The 22,101-nt window shown below is 30.3% G+C and overlaps 2 protein-coding genes across 2 annotated transcripts; one reads left to right on the plus strand and one right to left on the minus strand.

Moving 5' to 3' along the window:
* Nucleotides 1-1,123: 1,123 nt before the first annotated feature.
* On the minus strand, nucleotides 1,124-18,787 carry LOC124543816. The gene is made up of 5 exons (XM_047122126.1): nucleotides 18,619-18,787; nucleotides 6,402-6,505; nucleotides 5,171-5,287; nucleotides 4,463-4,695; nucleotides 1,124-3,908 (listed from the first exon to the last, which is right to left on the minus strand). Exons 2-5 carry the CDS (start codon nucleotides 6,501-6,503, stop codon nucleotides 3,515-3,517), a joined length of 846 nt encoding a protein of 281 aa, XP_046978082.1. The 5' UTR covers nucleotides 6,504-6,505; nucleotides 18,619-18,787; the 3' UTR covers nucleotides 1,124-3,514.
* Nucleotides 18,788-21,694: 2,907 nt separating this feature from the next.
* On the plus strand, nucleotides 21,695-22,036 carry LOC124543879 (transmembrane protein 230). The gene has a single exon (XM_047122200.1). It carries the CDS (start codon nucleotides 21,695-21,697, stop codon nucleotides 22,034-22,036), a length of 342 nt encoding a protein of 113 aa, XP_046978156.1.
* Nucleotides 22,037-22,101: the final 65 nt, after the last annotated feature.

Below are 22,101 nucleotides of genomic sequence, written 5' to 3' on the forward strand. Positions count from 1 at the left end.
TTTATTCAAAAATATCTTATACTATAGCCTTGCATAGATAATTGCTGAGGAATCAAAGAATCATTACACTCTATACCGGTCTCGTTACTTTATATCTAGTCTGCTCATCCCCAGACCCTCATCCCCGAATTAATTTCTAGAGGCCCTTGTAAGTCGATCGGTTTGAAAATACGCAACAAATTTAAAAATTGCGCATCGAAACTAACGAAGCTCAGATACATAAATAAATTATTATTATTAGACAAACAATGTCAAAAAACATTTTGCATGTATCAACATTACATTACATTTACATTTGAGAAGATACATTCTACTTCTTCAATTTTGTTTCTTTATTTTTGTCCCCAATATTACCTAATAAACAATAAGTACATTTTTTTCTCTAAATATTTGAGTTTTTATTGCGCTTGTCCTGAGAGTAACTGAAATAGAAAATATACGTGGCCTATCGTGAATATCTGAAACCAAAATTTGGCCCGACACATCAAAAGCTTGAGCAGCCCTGCTTTATATGATCCTTTCTTATTCCAAATATTAAAACAAGTTGAATTATATAACTATTTTTTTTCATAAAACTTGGTTATCAAAGTAGATTACAGATAGGTACTAATATTTGAAAAAAAGGAAATAGTGCCTTGATACGGATTTTGCGTCCAACCCAGTACAAAGATGTTTTTCGGAATGTACTCCAATATAGTATAAACTAATATGTCATAACATATTATGTAATGGACCTTATAAATCAAAGCGGGATATATTATTTATATGTTATTTTATATGTTATTTTATTTGTATTTACTAAAATTTGCATATCTCTTATTTAGTAGTGAAGTTAAACTACTTAAAATAAAAATATTTTTCAATAATAGCCTTTCCAGTACTAAAATTAATCTTAACCATTTTTTTAATTTTGACTAGGCACTGAATATTTTTTACTGATCATATAAATATATTAGAAACAATTCATATACAAAGCAATGATTACAAACTTTATCGTATATACATAACGGGATTGTTTTTAGATAGTTTATACTCAGGCCAGTTCCCATTCGGCTGATATAAAAACTTACGTTACACACATTTGTTTAAAATAGGTCTAAAAATGAAAATAAATAAGACAAACTTCCATTATAATATATCATTTTATTAATTTCTTGATACCTTTGCAAGGTCAATGTGATAAACAATACAGAACGGACACTACATTATTTGTGTAGCTGCAGAAGATTGAAATATATTATTTAAAATATATGCGATTACATTTTGCTTCAACTGCAGTGTCGAGGACGGAGTAATGTCCTGATATCATCATTGTTTATTTAGGCAAGGGAAAGTGTTCTGAAAACTGCTCTTATAATTAATAATTTCAAGAATTTTTTTTTCAAACTACTTAATCGTACCTACGTAGAGTAGGAATGTGGGAAAGCTTTTAGCATGATTGCATGTTGTTAATGATTCTTGCATTTTTAAATAAGTAGCTGTACGTAGGCTTAATGCTGTATCGCGTAAGGCGTAGGTACGACCTTAAAATTTAAATAGATACAATTTGAAATGTGCTTGTGTATATACTGTGTATTACATTTCTCAAATCGCTACATACATCTACTTATTTCAAATACACAATTAGACATGAATTTAAGAATGCACATAATTATCATTAAACTGTTAGTAATTATCCTACGGTTTATTTTTCGTTAAATTTTAATAAGTACGGTAAATTATTTAACTTTAATTTTTTTAAACATAACTTTGGCCTTCTCTTGTTTAATCGAATGACGCACACAATTTTTAATGTATCGTGGAAGCTCGAAAATTTTGAGCAATTATTTGTTTAAATGCCAATTTTTTAAATTAAGCTATGTGCCAATTTTAAAAAGTGCCATTCGAACCAATTGTAGAGAAAAATAATATTATTTTATTGTTCCAACATACATCATTTTTATAGTCTATGAAAACGGTTAAAAAAACGTTCACTGTCAAATTTCCCGCCTTTTCGTCCATTCTTTTCAAGTGTTGTTATACAGTCAGTACAGATATATAAATCCATGTTTATATAAAGCGAAATAAACATATCATACACTAATACAAAACTAGTAAATACGTAATTATCACAAATAGTAAAAGTAAAAAAGAACAAAAATGCTGATTAAATTAATATACATACTTTTATTTTTTTGATACATCACGGATATAAACGTTTCGAATTATCTACGCCGATATATAATTGTAAAATAGTTTCCCGTATTAAAATATCTACCTATCTACTTTTTTGTATCAAATTGTTTATTGATTTTTACGCGTTATCCGTCATTGTTCTTTTTTAAAACATAGTTACCTACAAAATTCATATTAAAACGAAAAACAGTTATCAAAAACAGTTTAAACTATCGTAGGCTACGAATAATTATTATAATATGTATAAAACGCGTGTCACACTAACTTTCAATATTCTTTGTTCCAGCCTTTTCAATATCCTTTAATTATATCAAAAAATAGCAAAAGTATAAAATAAATAAAAATGTACCTCTCCCAACACGTAATCCTTTATCAAAATCTATCAATACCTACTTGACTGAAAGGGTTTTTAATAATCTCGTCGGATAGTTTGATTTCGGTTGAATGTCGTAAAAATTATAGCCTTAAACTTTTATAGAACCGTATTCCTAGCGTCAGATGAACAATAATGGTGCTTTAATCTTTCGAAGAATTGTGCAACTCGCGAGTGCTACGACGGTAACTTTCTTCTCATGCATTTCTCATGTACAATTTACCCAGGGCCCAGGTTTGCACGTATACTGTATCGTGGTAATAAGGAATACGTTAAATTAATCATAGAGGTTATTACGGGTCCCAAATTTTATAAACCATGAGATAGACAGTTCCGCTCGATCAACGAGTGATAATGAAGCGTTCGCCTAAATGAGATATTTGTAGAAGTTAACTATGTCAAGAAGTGTGTTTCATCTTAATACCGTCAAATAAATTAAACCGTTCAAAGATTCTTTAAAATTGAGCGTTGCTATGAGTGTCATCTTTTCTATGCCAACGGAATAATAGCGTTAAGTAGATTGAAGTGTTAACGTCGTCTGGTCCAAGACTCCAAATTTCTTGACAAGTTAGCGTCGTTAAGATCAGAAACTAGGCTGGCGCTAAAACGCAGCGAACGGCTATCGCTTTTGAATCCGCTTGTAATGTGTAATTTGCACTAAAGAGGTGATTTTTACTAAGTACACATTCCTAGATGTAACAGTAAAATAAATAATAGTTTAATTTACTCTGTGATATTTAAACACAAATAGATCGAATGGTTATATTTTACCATCATTGTTGGTTGATTACATTATATAACTTGAAAAAAAAACGCATCCATATTAAAATGCATATCAAAAGCAAGAGCCGCTCCGTCTTATAGCTACTACTAAAGTTTTCTAAACGATCAAAGATCGTAAGCTAAATTGATTGTTTTTCAAAAGTCTTAAAAAAATAAAATCTGCTAGTGATCAACTTTAACGCATTAGCGAGGACGCAAAACGGCGCGCACCGTTCGGAAACGTTTTTCGAAACCGAGCTTGGAGTAAAGGGAACGGGACGCGTCATTTTCCGGACGAATCACGACAAACGGCTTATAGCCTCGAGCGGCGACCTCCTTGGTTAGGCGCCTCGCTAAGAAAATCCCATAGCCTTTCCTACGAAATTCAGGTCGCGTTTGCATTGAAAACATGGCTCCATAATAGGACTGTACCATCCAAGCTGCCAACTGCCCCTCAACAAATATTCCATATGCAGGCAGTTCTGCGACTAGCTTTTCGAAAACTTCTCGGCACTCGATATCACTAGCTGGGTACAAATCGTGGACTGCCTTCATATGTTCTGGCTGTAAACGAACTAGCTCCACGTCCGGTGGCAGTCTGGAAAATGTGAAATATGAACTTAATTTATTTTAATTGATGATATATACATAATAAAAATGGCACATTCAAAAGATAAAGAGGATCCGATACCCAAGGCGTCAACGATAAAGATTACTAGATATATAAATAGAAAACTTCGACAAGTTATATGTTTATGTAAACTTGTATTTTATGTATGTAGTTCTTTTATTCTATTTCAACTATAAGAGGAGTCAAGTGGAAATAAACAACTTTAAGATTGACCCGACGCGATAAAATTAGTTGAGATCTCGAATAGCCGATGATATTCGCGAATATAAAGCATTTTGGATTTTGTATTTCAACAAAGTTTGTATCGAAACTTTGGAATGGAGAAGTTTAGTGAAATACTCTTTTGATTCGAATCCTCAATAAATTTACTGGCATACCGGGTGCAACAGTTAACTTTTTAATTTTCAGCTAATTATCCGAAAATAATTTTATGAAATAGTAATAGAGTCATAAAAAAATTCTAATATTTTTATTATACTTTGGCCAAACATATTATATAGAGGAATATTTGTTTGTCTTACTCATCAGTGGTGGGTTCTTCTGGTGGTTTGTCACATACGTAAACATCACCAGTGATTTTGTCGTGGGCTTCATAGCGCTTTTCAAAGCGGTCAACAATAGCCTGGTGAGTGAAGTTCAGGTACAATGGTTGTGTTAGATCTAGCAACACGTCTTCGGATGTCAACAAATCAACCAATTCTGCGCGCTCCGATGGACAGAATATAGTTACGCTCTCATAAATTTGACTGTTTGGCTGAAATTAATGAAAAAAATAAATAAAAACCCATTGATATAATAAATAATAGACATCATGACCAAAGAAAATATTATAGTAAAATATAAGTATCTTATATGTATAAGCAGTAAAAATGATAACTAGTTACGTCACAAAATATTTTTTATTAATACGTAAATGCATTTAAAAAAGCATCATGCCGGGAATGCACCATGAAAATTAAAAAGGTAAGATGTCTCTTGTGTAAAAGTAACACTTGTATTTAAGAGTACTTAGTTCGGGTCTCGTCATGAGATGAAGGCAGTGACGTAGCAAATGTGTCACAAGAAAAGTTGTGTCACTGAAAATTTGAAATTTTGTTATAAGAAATGAGATTTTTCGTAGTTATAATATTTCGATGTTTATTACGATCCAAATATAAATGAATTCTCCGATAATTTATCAATATATTATAATTATTTTTCTTGTAAATTACGTATTATGACAAACTTACCGTGCTAGTACATCCAGGGAAATGTAGGCAAATTGGATCCTCCGGCCAATTTTTCGCTACATAAAAATGGAAGTCCCACACCTTGTTGTTAAGATATGTTTGAATCGTTTGATGAAACTTAAATACAAAATTAATACAATTAGTGACACTGAATAACTTAATGCTTAGAATCTAGGCTGACTTAAAATCTTGAAAAATAAAACTTAAAAATATCTTGTCAGGCTGACTTTCAGGACGCATCACTAACTCAAGAGACCTATGCCATTAAAATATAAAAAATATTGATAGGTACCCTCGATGGGTACCTGATAATATTTTTTACTTGTTTATTATTAAACTATGCCTAGGCCAGATTTGTATTAATCAGTTGCACATTTTCTTTGGATTTTAGTTGTGTTATGTAGAAGCGAACTAATGAAAGTTTTTACGAAACAGATAAATAAACCATGAGAAAAATATTACAGGATTATGACATGAAGTTTATAATTATGTTGTTTTAATTGATTTGCAAATAGGTCGTGTTATGGTTTCGTTAGTTATGCCATAGTTACAATATTAAGCGAAGGCCCGACTTTGGATTAACGAGAATCTCTCTAATAAATATTACAAAAATTTAATAAGATTATAAAATATCTTTATTGTTGCTAATGTTTTACAGACTGCACGTTAAATGTACACAGACAAAAATAGCTCCATGTTTTAAAATTGATGTTTTATGGTTTAAATTTATCTGGCCAGTTGCCCAAGAAATTTGGCTTCCTAAGTAAAATCAATATTATGTTCAGCCATAATCCTATACACCGTATTGTTTTTACTTCAAATAATCTGCTATCTCTTATGTAGCTATTCATTAAAGCTATACATTAATAAGCTCATACCTACTTATTTAATCGGGGATAATATTGCATAAAGCACTTCGAAAATTAAACAAAACCTTTAGGAAATTTTAAATAAGGCAAGCTTGTAAAAACATCTTTAGCTCAGAATTATATTAATATATTTTCTCTCAGGTTAAGCCCTTTTTGTCATTATTGTAGCCCTCATAGGTCATCTAGGAGATTAAAGCAGCGCGTTATTGTTTGGAGAAACTAATTTTCTCTGGATTCATTTTTAACTTTTTTGTGGTCATCAAACATAAATATACATGTTTTTTCTCCTGAAAGTGTCTAAAATTCTCGCCTGGCCTAGAATAATTAAAAAAATAAAATAAAGTATCACTTTTTTAAATTACCTTTAATGATTCAGGCATATACTGCACTAAGATATCGGCGACCGCTGGGAGCTCGTCTTCGGTTACCAATCGGAAGTTTTTTCCCTCGGGGACGATTTCCATCTCTAAAACAAATAGAGGTTTTAAGTTCAGCCTCAATAAGTAAAACAGCGCCAAAAATAATGAATAGTTGTTTCGTCCACTAAATTGCATCTCAAACGATATCCATATCAAACGTACGCGTTTCATTCCCTCAGACTTATCTGTTTTCAAGATTATTACTTCTATTTTTGAAAAATGACTATGATAATAACTGAAGAAATTTATAATATAAGAATATAAGAAAAAAGTTTGATGAGTAAAGTATATACATTTCATGTTTCACCATCAAATACTTAGTTTTATCATACGTCAGCTTCATTTTAATAATCTAATATAATTAATAAAGTAGCAGCAGCCTTTGTTTGAAATAGATTCATTTAATGCTAACAAAAAAAAAAACAAGTACGTTGATTCTATTCCGCGATTCAAAGATGGTTTTATGTTTTCCACTTCAATGTATTTCGATTGATAAGAATAATTTTATTAACAGCTTTTGGAAGCTAGCTGTAATAAACGATTCATGTCAACAGTCGGAATGAAAATAGTCGGGGCATTCCGAAACTAACAAATGTATGAAACTTTCTATATCCCAGTTCCCAAAAATATATCTCATAATATCAAGAGCCACCTTTGTTTCAAAACGTGAATGACTTACTTAATTGAATTAATTTGTATTAGGATAAATAAAATTAATGATGCTAATATTAATACTCTTCAACCTCTTAAAAGTAGATCAGTTCAAATTCCAAATAGATCCACGTTAGATCGTTTTCTTTTGTTTAAGTTGCTATATCTAACTATTTTCCTCTCCATTTTCGGTCTGTACAAAGTCAAACAAAGGTTTTTTTAAATAAGTTAAATTTTATAGTTGATCGCGCATTCGAATATAGAATTGTTAAATTTCTTACTTCTCCTTTTATAAAAAAGAAAATTTGTCATTGTTTCCAGGACACTATTATTTTGGATAGTTATATTAAAAACATGTACTTACAGTGTACTTTATGTGTATAAACGTATAGTTCATTAGTTGTGTTAAATGTAACTGCATCAAAGGTCAAGGTTAAAATGTTGCAACACGCGAACATACGCATTTAAATACAAATTGGCGGTGTATGTAATTTATTCAAAATAAAATAATTTAAAAAAAGTAGATAAGATATATTCTAAAACAAAGAAACTTAGTAGTGCTACGTTAATTCGCAGGTGTTACGAAAACAATGTGTAAATAAAAAAAAATGCAGTACATGTGTAATTTTATAAAAATATTGTATTCAATCTAAAGTGTTATAATATATCATATATGTACTTTCAAGTTTATATGACATCTTTAACAACAATCATTTTAAAAAGTACGTACAATGTACCTCATTAAAAAAAAATCCTAATATTGTTCTATGTTTGATGACTATAATAAATTTGAAAACTTCTAAATATACTACGATTATTTTTTTTCAAAAAAGTTATCTAAAAAATATTAGTGAAAGTTGAGAAACTATATAACTCGTAATCGTAAGTGTTGCAGGGTGGCATTATAACAAAACCACTTTTTTAATCTTTGCTTTTATAAAAATTAATATTGGGCTGTTAACGGAATCTTTATTATAAGATACAAACAATATACAAACGTGGTAGACTGTTTCCCAATAGCATCAAAAACCAGCGTAGGTCCTACTAATGAACAATAAAATGGACATTAGACGTTCAAGACTCCAAGCGGAATTACGGAAAGGACATCTAGCCAGACCACAGGGATTCATATATCTAAACGCTGACAGTTTTATTTGGTAATTTACTATTGCCAAAGAGTAAATAACAATTTACCTTCATACTTCTTGCAGACACTTAACCAAACACGACATAAGGGAGCAAGAGAACTAGAATAGCGAGTTGTTTAATAAAGTAAAGAAGCCATTGTTTGACCTCATTTTCATTTTCTTGATAAGTCCTCCATTTTTTGTAGAAGTTTTCGTTTACAATGTCCTAAATGTATTACTCTTTGCGTTTGTTTGTCATTTTATTTCGCTTTACACGAGCATTAGACTGATTTAAGTCCTTTTTTTTAACCAAAAACGAACGTTGGATTGGGTAAAGCCATCTAAATAGGACCAACGAGGTTCAATCTAGTTTTTGTTTCTGGAGGTGGTCAGTACTCTGCATTTTATTTACGGAATTACACCAATTAAGTACCTTATAGACAACCATTATATATAAAAAAAAAAAAAAACAAAAAATAAACGATTTCAGTATCAACAAAGGTGCGATTTAATTAATTATATTAATCATAATATGAACATGATTCAATTAATAGATCAAAATCAAAATTAAAATCAAAATAAACTTTATTCAAGTAGGCTTTTATAAGCACTTTTGAATCGTCATTTTACAATTAAGTGAAGCTAACACCGGTTCGGAAAGTAAATTCTACCGAGAAGAACCGGCAAGAAACTCAGTAGTTACTCTTTTTTAACATTTAAAAAATACAACGTCATGTTAATTAAATACAATTATTTCAATTAATGTATCCTGCTTGGAAGTCAACAGGTATAGAAATATATTCTATTGAAAATTAAAATTAAAAACAAATGATTAATTGATGGAAGCAAAGAGAATTTAAATATTAAAGTCCTAGCATATGAACTAGCTCCTAAAGTCTCCGTGGCATAATTTGCGTGAGAATCGAATAGGCTTGGCTGCGGCGCGACGCCCTTGAGTCTGCAGAAGCACTGCAGTACCCGCTACCCGACAGCTATCGATCACTTCAACACTTTTTTAGTGTTTTTTTATCGCGTCCTCAACCAAAAAGAGTTCGTAGTTTCATCAACAAGATTATTTTTAAAAATACAAATAGAGTGTTATGCTTATGATGAAGGCCGAGCAAGTGCCACTTTACCATAGTAAGATGAAATTGTCTAATCGATGAAGAAATAAATCAACATTTATTTCGAAGAGTTAGTTATTTTTTATAAACCCTTTTAAGTACTATGACTCAATGTGATTATGTCACTGTAAAATATATTTCATTTCTTTATATATTTTTTAAATAAAAATAAATAAAATAAAAAATTATGTATTTTTTTTTATTAATTAAATCAACGTACGTACCTATATAAATTGATGAATAGAGCAATTAGGTACTTTTTAATGGTGGTTCTTCAATATAAACTACTGTACTTACTACTACTACCAACTACTTTTTTTTAATAACATTTTCATGTTCACATATACGTTGTTATTGTTGAATATTGGTATCGTGTTAAAACAGTATAATTCCATTTTATGGTTTTCAAGTAAAAAAAGGAATGCTGTTATGTAAAATTTATAATTGATTGAAATTATATGATTTTATTTCGCACGTTCACAGCTAATTCTTGAATTATGGTTGAATACAAAGAGCTTTTATAAACGTTTTAACATAAAATGTAGTAACTATTTATAATAATCGTAAGTAGGTATCTAATACCGTTTTGGTATCGTTTTAGACTTAAATATAATTTAATTGAAAGCGTCTGAAAAAAACGTATTACATTTTATACACATATTCAGAAGGATTGGTAAAAAAGTATCTTTTGCAAAAAAAAAAAAGATATTTATTCGAATATTTTTCTAAAATTTTCATTCTAAAGCTGTATGCAAACAATTGTTAACCCAGCTCTGTTTCGTGATGATGAATTCGTAATGAAGCAGTGTTTATCATTCTTTAGAAAATTTCAAAGGTGCATTTATTTAAGGCAGTGGGTTTGCAGGCATTCATTTTCCTGCCGTTGCGCTGTCGAGCGTCATTGTTATCAAAAATTCAAAAGTTAAGTCAAGTCAAAGGTTTTTCCCGTAACTAACATAGCTCGAGTTATGTTAAAAAAAATTTAATGACATATACTGTTACGAATTTATAATAGTAACAAATTGCCTTATGGCTAATGGTCTTTCTAGAATAAACGATTTAGTTACTCTTATTTTATATTAGGTTGTATTAGATTGTCAACAATAAAAGCTTAAATATATATATACAAATATGAACTAAAACTAGTTACTGTATAAATCTTGACCGCGTGGAATGGTGACAAGAATGCTAGCAGCATTTCCCCGTTGAATCGCAATTCCGATCCTCTGGGCAAGAAACGAACCAGCCCTCCTGTCACCAGTGGAGGCAATGAGGCGAGGTGTTATATTAAATAATAGGATTGTGTGTCAAAATATAAGTTAGGTACGACAATATATGGGTGATAATAGTAAGAATCTATAAATATCTTACTGTTCGCAAAATGCCTTCTCTATAGGAAAGGAGATATTATGTATACATATCAATATTCTCTTTATAAGAGGAGAATATCTCCTCTTTTATTGAGAATATTGATATGTATATAACAATAACTAATTATATATGTCTAGTGTGTAAACCTTATAACGTCAATCAACGAAGTCAAGCGACATTTATGATAATCGATTGATTCTGTATTCTAAGTCCTTTGTTATTTTATATAATAATCATCAACAAGTAATTCATCATTCACTAGCAATGGGTATGTATTGCATATAAATAAGTAGAATAATAAATATGAAACAACATAATACGTTTGCAAATCAAGTGTATGGATGTCGAATTGTAGAAACAAAGTCGAAAGTATTCGCAAAACAATGAAGATAAAAGTCAGTGATATTTTATACAGAATACTGTATTTATTTTAAGAATAATAAATTTTAGAAGACACATGCATTAAATTAACGTATGTCATACCATGACTGAGATTCTAAGTGAGTTATTTTAAAAAGCTAAGGAGATTATATGTAGGTATAACATAAATATATTGTACATGTAAAAATACAACAATAAGTAACAACAAAGAAAGGAAGGTTTCTTGTTTCACTGACAACTAATCAATAAATAATATATTTCTATAATATTATTTTAATAATTATAATTTAAATTTAGTAACGATCCCTTGATAAATAATCTTTGTTACGTTGATGTTATGTTAAAGGAGAGTTCCCGATTATGCTATAGAAAAAAGAATCAACTCTTATAGTCTTGTACTTAAAATTCGACTTATTATCTTGGTATCAATGTTTATACATATAATTATTATAGATTACAATGATTAGATTTAATAAAGCCGTCACATCATTATTTAATAAAATAATGGCGGTTTATTGTAATATTACCATCGCGTGTTCGATTGTCGTGTGAACCGAAGCGAACTTTTGGTTCAACAAGCTTTGAAATCTGATTTGAACTCTTTATAAAGTCAAAACAACCATTCGATTTTTTCCATAATATTAGCATTTTGTTACGTACGTACCAATTTCAACTCTTGGAAGGTTATTGGACGTATAATTCATCATATACCTACTTTTTATACCGAAATATAATTATCGTTTTGTTATGTAAATTAAATCTGAAAAAATTGACTAAAAATTAAAAAAAAAATTTACTATCTACGTTTCAAATACCTTGCTTATAAAACATAAATTCAAATTCATTTATAGTAAAACTATGAGGTTACATTTTGATTTTAGAATATGTGTCAACATTTTTCAATACAATAAAATCCAAAGCTATATCCAACGTTCATTCTAAGAGTGAGAATTATTTGCTGTTACATTTTTTAATGGTTTAATAATTATTTGTTTTATTCAGAAAAAGTGCTGTTATTAATAACAGCACTTTTTCTGAATAAAACAACCTTTTTAACCTTTTCTGTTAAATAAAAAATAAGTAAGTGTTATCATCCTTGTTTTTATATGGGTTTTAATACGAAATTTCAGGTAGGATATTAGGATAAATTATGGTCAAAATATTTAAATACAATTAAATATTTGTATTATAATAAAATAGTAAGTTAAAACTAGTCCTTTTACTATTTTTCGTAACAAGGCTTAAAACATGCGGTTGATTAATATATTGGTACTTATATATGTTTCAAAATACATACATATATGCTTTTAAGTCCATGAAAAGACAAACAAAATGAAAAAGGTAATACACAAACAACCTGAAAAGGTAGAAATCTTATTACTTTCGCAGGCAATTTTGCAGCTTAATTTGAAAATTTATCAAGCTATATACGTATATATGTATCTAAATATAGCTTGATAAAGTAGGTTAGGTACGTGTGTATATATTCTTAAAATTAAAAAACGGCAAGGTATCCCTTACAAAATTATTGTTTTTGGTATAAGGTCGATGGATACAAACAAATAAGTAACTACATATAGTTATCTTATATAAATTCAAAATATTCTTCGTCGTTGATTACGATGAAGACTTAAAAGAGTTATTTGAATGAAGATTTCTAGATATTTTCATATTTACTTTATATATAAGCACTATATTTTAAATAATTTATTCATAACCTAAATATCGTATAACAAAATAACAATTTAGTATCGTATGTAAAAGCCTTTTTGCTTTAAAAGGTTCCATCAGCTCTCAGGAATGTAATACGACACATATTGGATTAACCTACTGAAATTCGGAGCAATAAGCGTCATAAAAAAATTAACAAGCCATTTAAATAAAAATACGACATATGCACTCATAATATTTAAATATATAGAGGTCTAGGTACGTGATGTTAAATTATATATCTCATAATAATCATATTTATAGTTACGTGTCACCATTAAAAACGGAAGTGCAGCATATTTTAAAATTAACAGTTAAATTATTTTTTCCTTGAAAGGCAAACATAACAGGATCGTTGTGGAATAACACAATGAGTTCGTGCCCGTTAGGAAATTACAATAATGTATTTTTATTGTCTATGAAAGTTAACGTTGGTATAGGTATCTATTAAACATCTCTGTAGATACCTCTCTGCTGAACAGATGAAATGCTTAACTCAATTACAATATTATAATAGCGAGCATTTCTATAATTAATACATAATTAAACAAGTACGTTCGAAAGGCATATAAATCCAATTTGAGCTTATTCGTACTCGTAGTATCTATAAGTTATTGTTTTCGGGCTATCGCTTGGTCTAACGTGCAATACATAATCCTTACTTTAGAAAGAGAGGCTAAAATTTATCAATAGCAATAATAGTCCTCCTGGCAAATTAAGTATATAGTCTGAACAAAACCAAGACCCCAATATACAGGGTTATTGGTAACGCGACCTATATCCTTTAGGAGGTGATAGGTATGACTATTTGCAATCATTTTAATCCAAAAGTGAACCATTTTTGAGTTATCACGTTTTTTAGTTTTTTTCAAAATTTGTCAAAAATGCAACTGATGATGACAATATGATATAATGATAAATGATAATATGATGATAAATGATATGAGATTATGTGTTTGCTTATTTGATACGAGGTCGAAATGACCCCGTATTAAAGTAAATACAAGACTGCATTCTGTTTTTAACCGACTTCAAAAAAGGAGGAGGTTCTCAATTCGTCGGGGCCTTTTTTTTTTCTTTTTTTTTTTATGTATGTTACCGAATTACTCGAAGATGGCTGGGCCGATTTTGACAATTCTTTTTTTGTTTGAAAGGGCATGTTTTACAGGTAGTCCCATTGTCAGGAGATCAGGATCTAATGATGGGATCCTGGAGAAATCGAGGGAACTCCTCAAATTTTATAGGCACACCTATAGTGATTTCGGTTTTATTCAAAGTGCCTTGGTCATATGCTCACGAAAAGTGACATTTGATGAAGTGGAACTGATGATGAAGACCACAACTGGTAATCAGAACCTATTAGTTAGTAACTATTTTACGGGTTTAGTTCTATTTCTTTAAGATAGTCTTCAAGCAATTGATGTTAGTAAACATGCATATGATAAAGTCTAGCTATGGTGGATTACCAGGAGAATTCCTCAATGATTAACGGCATTGCATCGGGAAAAATGGTATTGTCTAATTGGCGATGAGCAGTTAACATTAGGCTATTGTAACTTAGGTAACGCTTAATTTGAGTTGCAGTCCACATCGTATTGAAACGGCGTTGAGTTATGTTTAGAGTCGAAAGCCGAAATGTACTGAGTATAATAAAGTGAATGACAAACACTACCAATTGTAATTATAAATAACAAAACAACACTGAAAAGCATTAAATAAATTTTTATAAATAAAAAAAAGCCGCCTTCAAAAATTAACTAAAAAGAAAAAAATAATCAGTTACATCCATATCCAATTTACGATTTTTTAATCGGTTAATTTTTTAACCTTTTGAAGTCGGTGCCAACAAAGTAAATAAATTCCTATATTGAAATAATTTAATTTGTATCGATAGTAAGGTTTGTCTAATGGTGTCATCTATAAATTAAATAGATTTAGTTTTTGTATGTATGTGTTATGTACCTATATTAGCAATGTTGGCACCGACTTTGAGAGGTGATTAAAAAATCGTAAATTGGATATGGATGTAACTGATTATTTTTTTCTTTTTTGTTCATTTTTGATGGCGGTTTTTTTTATTTATAAAAATTTATTAATAGGAGTTTTTAATTTTAAGGGAGACGCATACGAGGTCTATTAGACCTCTTATCGCAGTGAACGTGTTAAGGGTGAGCAAGTATGTTCAGCAGGGTATATAAGATAAGGGTATGGTTGGTTAAGTATTGACACTGTTAGAAATGGTTTATACCTACTTATTAAATTGCAAAGTAACCCTTTCACTGGATGAAATCATCTAAGTTAATCTTCTGCTTCTTTGCCTAAAATTTTTAAAATGTTTTAAATCAATTAAAAGGTTTCAAGTACGTCACCATTTTTGATTCCTGTCTGCAAATTATGTGAGGTTGGTACATAATAAACCAACAACTAACGAAAAATATGTAAATACAGTTTCCACTAATGGCGGCTCCAAGGCGCCACTTCACTTGGCATAGCGTGTTCGCCTATTTGCATTAATTGTCCAAATACAATAAAGTGTAGAGGACCTAGTTAGCAAGGTGCTACTGAAGCCCACATATGTAATTAAAATTTGCTTATACATTAAATCAAATAATAATTATGGCACAAGATGAATGTCAGTACAGAAAATACGTGTTTATGTCGACTCTGTAAAAGGATTCCCTTCTAAAAATTTAAAACTGACATACGTAAATAGGCTTTTTATGCGCTATTATTTACCCATTTATTATTCCTTGTTTTTGATTTGATAGAACTGCTATTCGTTTTAGGTTATGTTATGAACTGCTATTCGTATTAGTTTATCCGAAGTAAAATCTATAGTAAGGCAAATAATTTCGTGTTGACGGCCCACTATGATTTATGTCTGATCCAATAAAATTAATTTGGGGCACTTTTATTTTTTGTCTGCGGCATTATATTTTCACGTTTTATACATTGTTAATTTTATCATATCTCTGTTTTCTTTGGGAATATGAGGAAAATACTTCATTAAAACAAAAAAATCTCCAAGCTGTTTAAGCGTCCGAAAGATCTTTCATTACAATATCAATCAGACTTGAAAAGTTTAATCTCCGATTGAGTATGGTAGAACCCAGAGTAGGTACAAGAAAGCCAGTATTGTCAAAGATTACCATATACCTAAGCACTAGGACGTCTTTGCCCGACAACTTAAATCGTCATGAAAAATATGTAAAAAAGCTGAAACACAACGAATATTATAAGCATATCTGTTTGGTGTAAACCCAATCACAAAATCGGCTACAGCCTTAACTTTTTATTGAAATAAGTAATATTTTTATAAATTGTATGCGTTCGTTAAAAGTAAAATGTCATGATTAATTAACACTTCTATAAAAAGTACTTACTAAACTAAGTATCATAAACATATCCGCGTATTTTATAAAAATAGAAGCATAGGCACTCATCAAGTACTTACCTGGAAAATATATACCTATGTATTTCACATTGAATGCAATCGTGCATGTATGTGCAAATATGTCCTTGACTTGTCTTTTGTCTTATATGTATTGATCGCTTTTAGACACAATTTCATATTAAATAAATAGTATACGATTTCCTATTACTAAATTTCATTAAATATTTATATGAAAAATGTCTTACATAAGCATTAAAGTGACGCTGACTAAATCAAAATGTTTGGAAAACTTGTGAGAAGTAGGTACCTTTATCAAATTAAATGAAGTATGAAAGTCAAATAAAATGATTAACCTTTAAAAAAGCACCAACTTTAAATAATACGAAAGGATTTTTTAAAGTCGTAAATTAAGTACAGACTAAAATAATATCTCAAAATGGTTAAGAGTATTTGAAATTTTATGAAGGACTCCTGATTAACGGTCGTGTGTTTCAGTCGTGAAAGCGTAACAACAAACAAACAAACTCACTGTTACCAGAGATTGATTTCTAAGGCACGCGATTTGATATTATATGCTAAAAATGTACTATGTGCCGGAATAATAGAACCAAAAGATTAAGTTTTGGCTTTGTTAAAGGTCGTGAATGTGTAATGAACACAATTGAATCGAAGCCGACTCTTAAATATAGTTTTATTCATTTTTTCAATGTAGATTAATTTTCTTTAAGCTAAAGTGCACGTGACTGCATAATAGAATTGGATATTTAAAGTTTGACAGCTTAAAAAAATCTCGGAAAATGAAGATTTTGAATTTTAAAAATAATGTCGATTTAATTTCGTAGATTTTAAAACGTGACTATACATTACGTAAAAATAAGTATACCTCGTTTAATATTAACTCGTTTAAGCTCTGATGAACTTAAATGAAATTATGTTTGAGCTTTAAATGTGTAGAATGTATAGAAATATTTTAAAACAAAAGAAAGTTTTTTATTCGTTTTTAGGGATTCAGTTTGAACTACTAATCCGATTGTTAGAGAACTACTCGTTACATAGCGTCTATATGTACTTACTTTATATTCTTTGTATTTTTATAAAGCGAGCTATGATTTTGGAACACATATATTTTATAACGACAACTTAAATTGTAGATCACATAAATGCTTAACAAACTATATAATATTATTTCATGGATAAATCAAAGAACCTAACTAACTAAGGGAAAAGTTAAATATTAGCCCTAAAAATAAGTAAAACAATGCTTTATATTTAATGTTGATCAAATTAATGATTTTTTTTTAATTTGGAGTAATTATTTAATAGATAAGGCAATAAAAATTAAGTAAATTAGGCTTGAAGGTTAGAATGTAACTATGAGCACATTATGAATATAATATTTGATATCGCTGGTGATAACGGAATGGATAGAGGCGACTTGGCGCGAAATTACTATAACAGGTTAAAAAATATGTCAAAATCAATATGTTCTTATTGTAATCACGCAATATCAGGAACGATCACTAGTTAATTTATGAATTCAGTACTTTGCCAAAATGTCTAAAAAAATAAAATTATAAAACGTTGTTGTATCTGCAATGCTGATGTTCGGAGTATTAATGAAAAACCTCTATTCCTCTTGTTTTACATGAATTGGACATGATGTGGAATTCTTAAAAAAATAAAAGTTTCGATATAATGTAGGTACACTGCGAACATTTACAAATAATTTTGTATGCATAAGAAAAATTACACAGACTAGTGTTTCATTGCGTCAAAATCTTATTCTTATTTACCTAAGTTATCTGAAAATGGCTTATAGAAGGAAAAATATTTTTAATTTCTGCTAAGTATGCTTTAAATAGAAGCGTGTACTTCATATTTGTTTAATATTTGACGCTGCATGCAATTGTTAATGTAAAAAGCATTGAAAATTTCTCAGTAGTACTAATTGGAATAATTACTTCCGAGATTGCGTACTAAACACAAAAAGATGTCAAATTGATTTATTTGGAAAACTTTAAGCACTGAAATAACCAATCCTGAAATGTTCAACCATAACATACTTTTAATCTTAACGTTATCGAGCATAAATACACCGTACCTATACACGTAATAATAAGCACCTAATTTAGACAAAATTGATACTACTTTTTGTGTGAGTCGTGTCGAATAATGTATTGCAAATTTTATACGAAGCCGTAATGAGATAAGGTCACACTAATTTCCGACGCGGACAGTAGTACGGATTTTAACGTAATGATAGAAAATTATTACCCCTAAGTTTATGCTAAGACTCTACATGATAGGGGAAGTTATGTCTCTAAATCGTTAACAAATGTGATATTGCAGTGCAAGTTAAAAGCAATCGAGGGCGGACATGTCAGTGGAAAATAAACGGTTACCTTTAGCCCGCGGAGCCCTGTTTGCTAACGCCGGCGCTGGTGCTGTGCCCCCCAGATGGATCGGTGTCGTGATTTAGGGTGTGGAAGCGCCTTGCAGGGCTCCTGGCCGCGAGGGGCCGGCGTTGCTTGGCGTAGCGAACCTTGGGCGCGCGTGTGCGTCGAGATCGGTTTGCCGGTGGAGTGGCTCGTGACAGCCGGGTGCCGAAGGGTGCGCGCGCTGCACCACTACGCATGCGCCCTCTAGCGCCTGCCATTGCCGCTGCCGCAAGCGATTAAACTAATCTACACATTATACACGCACAATGCGCTATAATACTTCGATTTTGAGGATAAGTAAGCCATTGCGGCCATTAATCGCCATTTCTAGACGTAATCTATCAAATGGAATAATATAGGTATAGATATTGAAATCTAGTCGTCGTAAGTAATTGTAAATTATGATTTTATGGTATGGAGTCGTAGATTGTATCAAATGATGATAGTTTAGCATTAACTTTTTGAACAAAAGTTATAGAAAGGTCATGTATAAAAATGTAAATTTTAAATGCTATATGTCATTAGTTGTTAAGTTATACCTAAGTTGTTATTGATCGTGACCACTTTCACCGTTAGCGTGAAGTGTAGTACATTCTTTGTTTTGGCGTCGGTCCAGCGTTGGCGTCGAAGATGCTTGTTACTAAGCTGTTTAAGTATCTAAGTGGGTGTACAATACCTATTAAATAGTAGGCATATGTTACATCTAAGTTTACTTTAATATTCATGTTAGCTGTGTCCAGACCGCAGGGGCTACGTCAGTTTGTTGACATAGATATAGACAGGGGTACCTACGTAACTAAGCCACGTCACTCTGGCGTAGTAGAACGGGGGTTCCGATTTTAAACGCGTTTCTTAACTGATAATTGCTTAGTAAAACAAAGCTCACATATACACTATGCTCACATATTAATTCGTTAAACATTTGAATTTAATTTTGAATAAAGTAAAAGTAACAGCCGGTAAATTTCCCAGTGCTGAGATAAGGCCTCCTCTTCCATTAAGGAGAGGGGTTGAAACATAATTTTGAATAATAATGTTCAATGCAGTTGTTATGATAAGGTACATATGTACGTATATCTTATTTTAAGGTAAGGTATATATGATTTGTGTCGTAAAATTATACCCTGATGTTGATATGTCTTATCATATACCGATTAATATTTTAATCTAATTTAACACTTCTTAGAAATAAATTCGTAAAAGTTGTAATATAGGTAATATATTTACACATATGATTTTTCAATAAATAATATTTAGTAAGTAGGTTTATATGGAAAATTGAAGAATTAAATTAAATCATCTTTTGTAAATAAATGCTAAAAAATCTTTATTTATTTAAATTCGTGAGGAATATATTTAGCAGCTCTTTAGGGGGACGCTATGTTATTTTCTGCAACCGTCAACTTGCATATAATATTGTATGGCGACCGGTCAAGTAAGTCTTAGTTAAGACGTTAAAGCACAACAAACAAACAAATTTAGTCACAACTTAAGATAAGATTAGTTTAGCGATAGTTTTTATTCATTTATATAGATAATTGCAACAATCCTGCTGAAAAAAGTTACCTATCCAAATATGGTGTTTAAATAACTTAAGTATGTAGTATCTAGTCTATATTAAATAAATTATCTATATAGCTAAAGTTTGAAGTTTTTTTTCATATAAAAATGTTTTGAGTTTTTTTTTCAATGCCACATGCATCAAAGTAATTAATTCGTAAAATAAGAAGAAAACGTCGTATCATATCTATAAATCGAGTGCACTTCAAAGTTCAAATAGTTTCGGCCTCTTAATTATTTTGACAAAAAAAGATCTTTTGTGTGCTTTACAAAACTAGCTCTTACAATATGCTGAATTCTTTATAATCAAGTCGTGTTACGAATGTAACTATCATTCTTTCTTAGATGCAGCAGTTTGGCCTCATTCCATTGTTTGCATTCCGCTTTGTGTTGAAGTCGAAAATGCACCTTAAACTTTTTTCTAAGGAGGAAAGGAAGTAATAGAAGAATCTGAATCACATTTTATTTTAAAAAATATAGGTATTATTTTGTAATACAGTATGTAGCATACAATTTTATTGAATAAAATGATTATTTTGTGTTATATTCAAATCGTATTAATTTGTTTTGTAACAAGTAATTATTTCAAGTATTCTTAATTAATGTTTTTAAAATCATGTGTCCGAGTAAATATTCTGCATCGTGCCGCATTGGGTCAAGGCCACTCTGCAGTCCTGTTCATCACCACGCAGCTTTGTTAGGCAATGACTAAGTTAAGGTATCAAATACTTTTATGTGTGATTTAATATATAGTTAGGACTAAATGTATTATTTTCGTCAAAAAAGTGTTGGAATATTTCTAATAACATTAGTTTCGTACTTTTATTTCAAATACCTAAACAAAAACTATAAATAATAATATAACAATAAAATAAAGTTAGTAACAAAAATAAAATCGTGTTAATAAAACAAGTATTACTGGTATAAACCCGTAGATAAAAGTGCTTGAGAAATATATAACATATTTTTTTAATCTGACTTATATTATATTTTGATCATTAGATTTCTTAATTTGAACTTATAAATAATTACGGTAGTTTAAAATCATTATTAAAGTTATTAAATATTTAAAGAGAATTAAAATTGTTATTATTTTAAACTTAGCCTGGTTGCCCTTGGGTTATTATTGGTAGCCGTTTAGTTCTATACCTTGTATTTTATATTGACAGTGACATTAGAAAATTGGCATTTGGGATTTGACAGTTATAAATGTTGTTAAATGTTAATAGTTGTATACAACTTATTGTTATTACTACAATCTGATAGGAAATAAGATAGCGAATTAGTAAGAAAGCGATATTAACATATCCCTACTACATTTCATTGCAAATACAAATTAATTTTACCAAAGGTATGTAATGTAAATGTCATCGATGATATTGTGTGATAAAGTAACATAGTAGAAAGAAAACTTAGTTTTATTTCAAGAAGGAGAATCTCATGTGTTTGAAGGCATTTATTTAATTTCAGCTTACATATAATGACCCGGTTTAGATCTCGACGTCAATATGATGGTTATATGTCTGTACCCAATGACGACAGTGGATTTTCGGACGCTCAATTTGATGCACCACCTCAGAAGATACCTTGGAAAGCCTTAAGTTTAGCGGCGTTTTTGTTTATAGTTGGAACTTCTTTATTAATAGTGGGAAGTCTTATTGTAACCGGCCATATAGATACGAAATATTCTGACAGATTATGGCCAATGATTGTTTTAGGTTGTATAATGTTTCTTCCTGGGGCTTATCACATGAGAATAGCATATTGTGCATATAAGGAATATCCGGGATACAGTTTCGAGGATATACCAGAATTTGAATAGTTTGTAGCCAAATAGAATTTATAAATGTGATTTGTAAACAACAAATACCCTGTACAATATCCATT

The sequence above is a fragment of the Vanessa cardui genome, chromosome 3 (genome assembly GCF_905220365.1).
Source record: "Vanessa cardui chromosome 3, ilVanCard2.1, whole genome shotgun sequence".
NCBI lineage: Eukaryota > Metazoa > Arthropoda > Insecta > Lepidoptera > Nymphalidae > Vanessa > Vanessa cardui.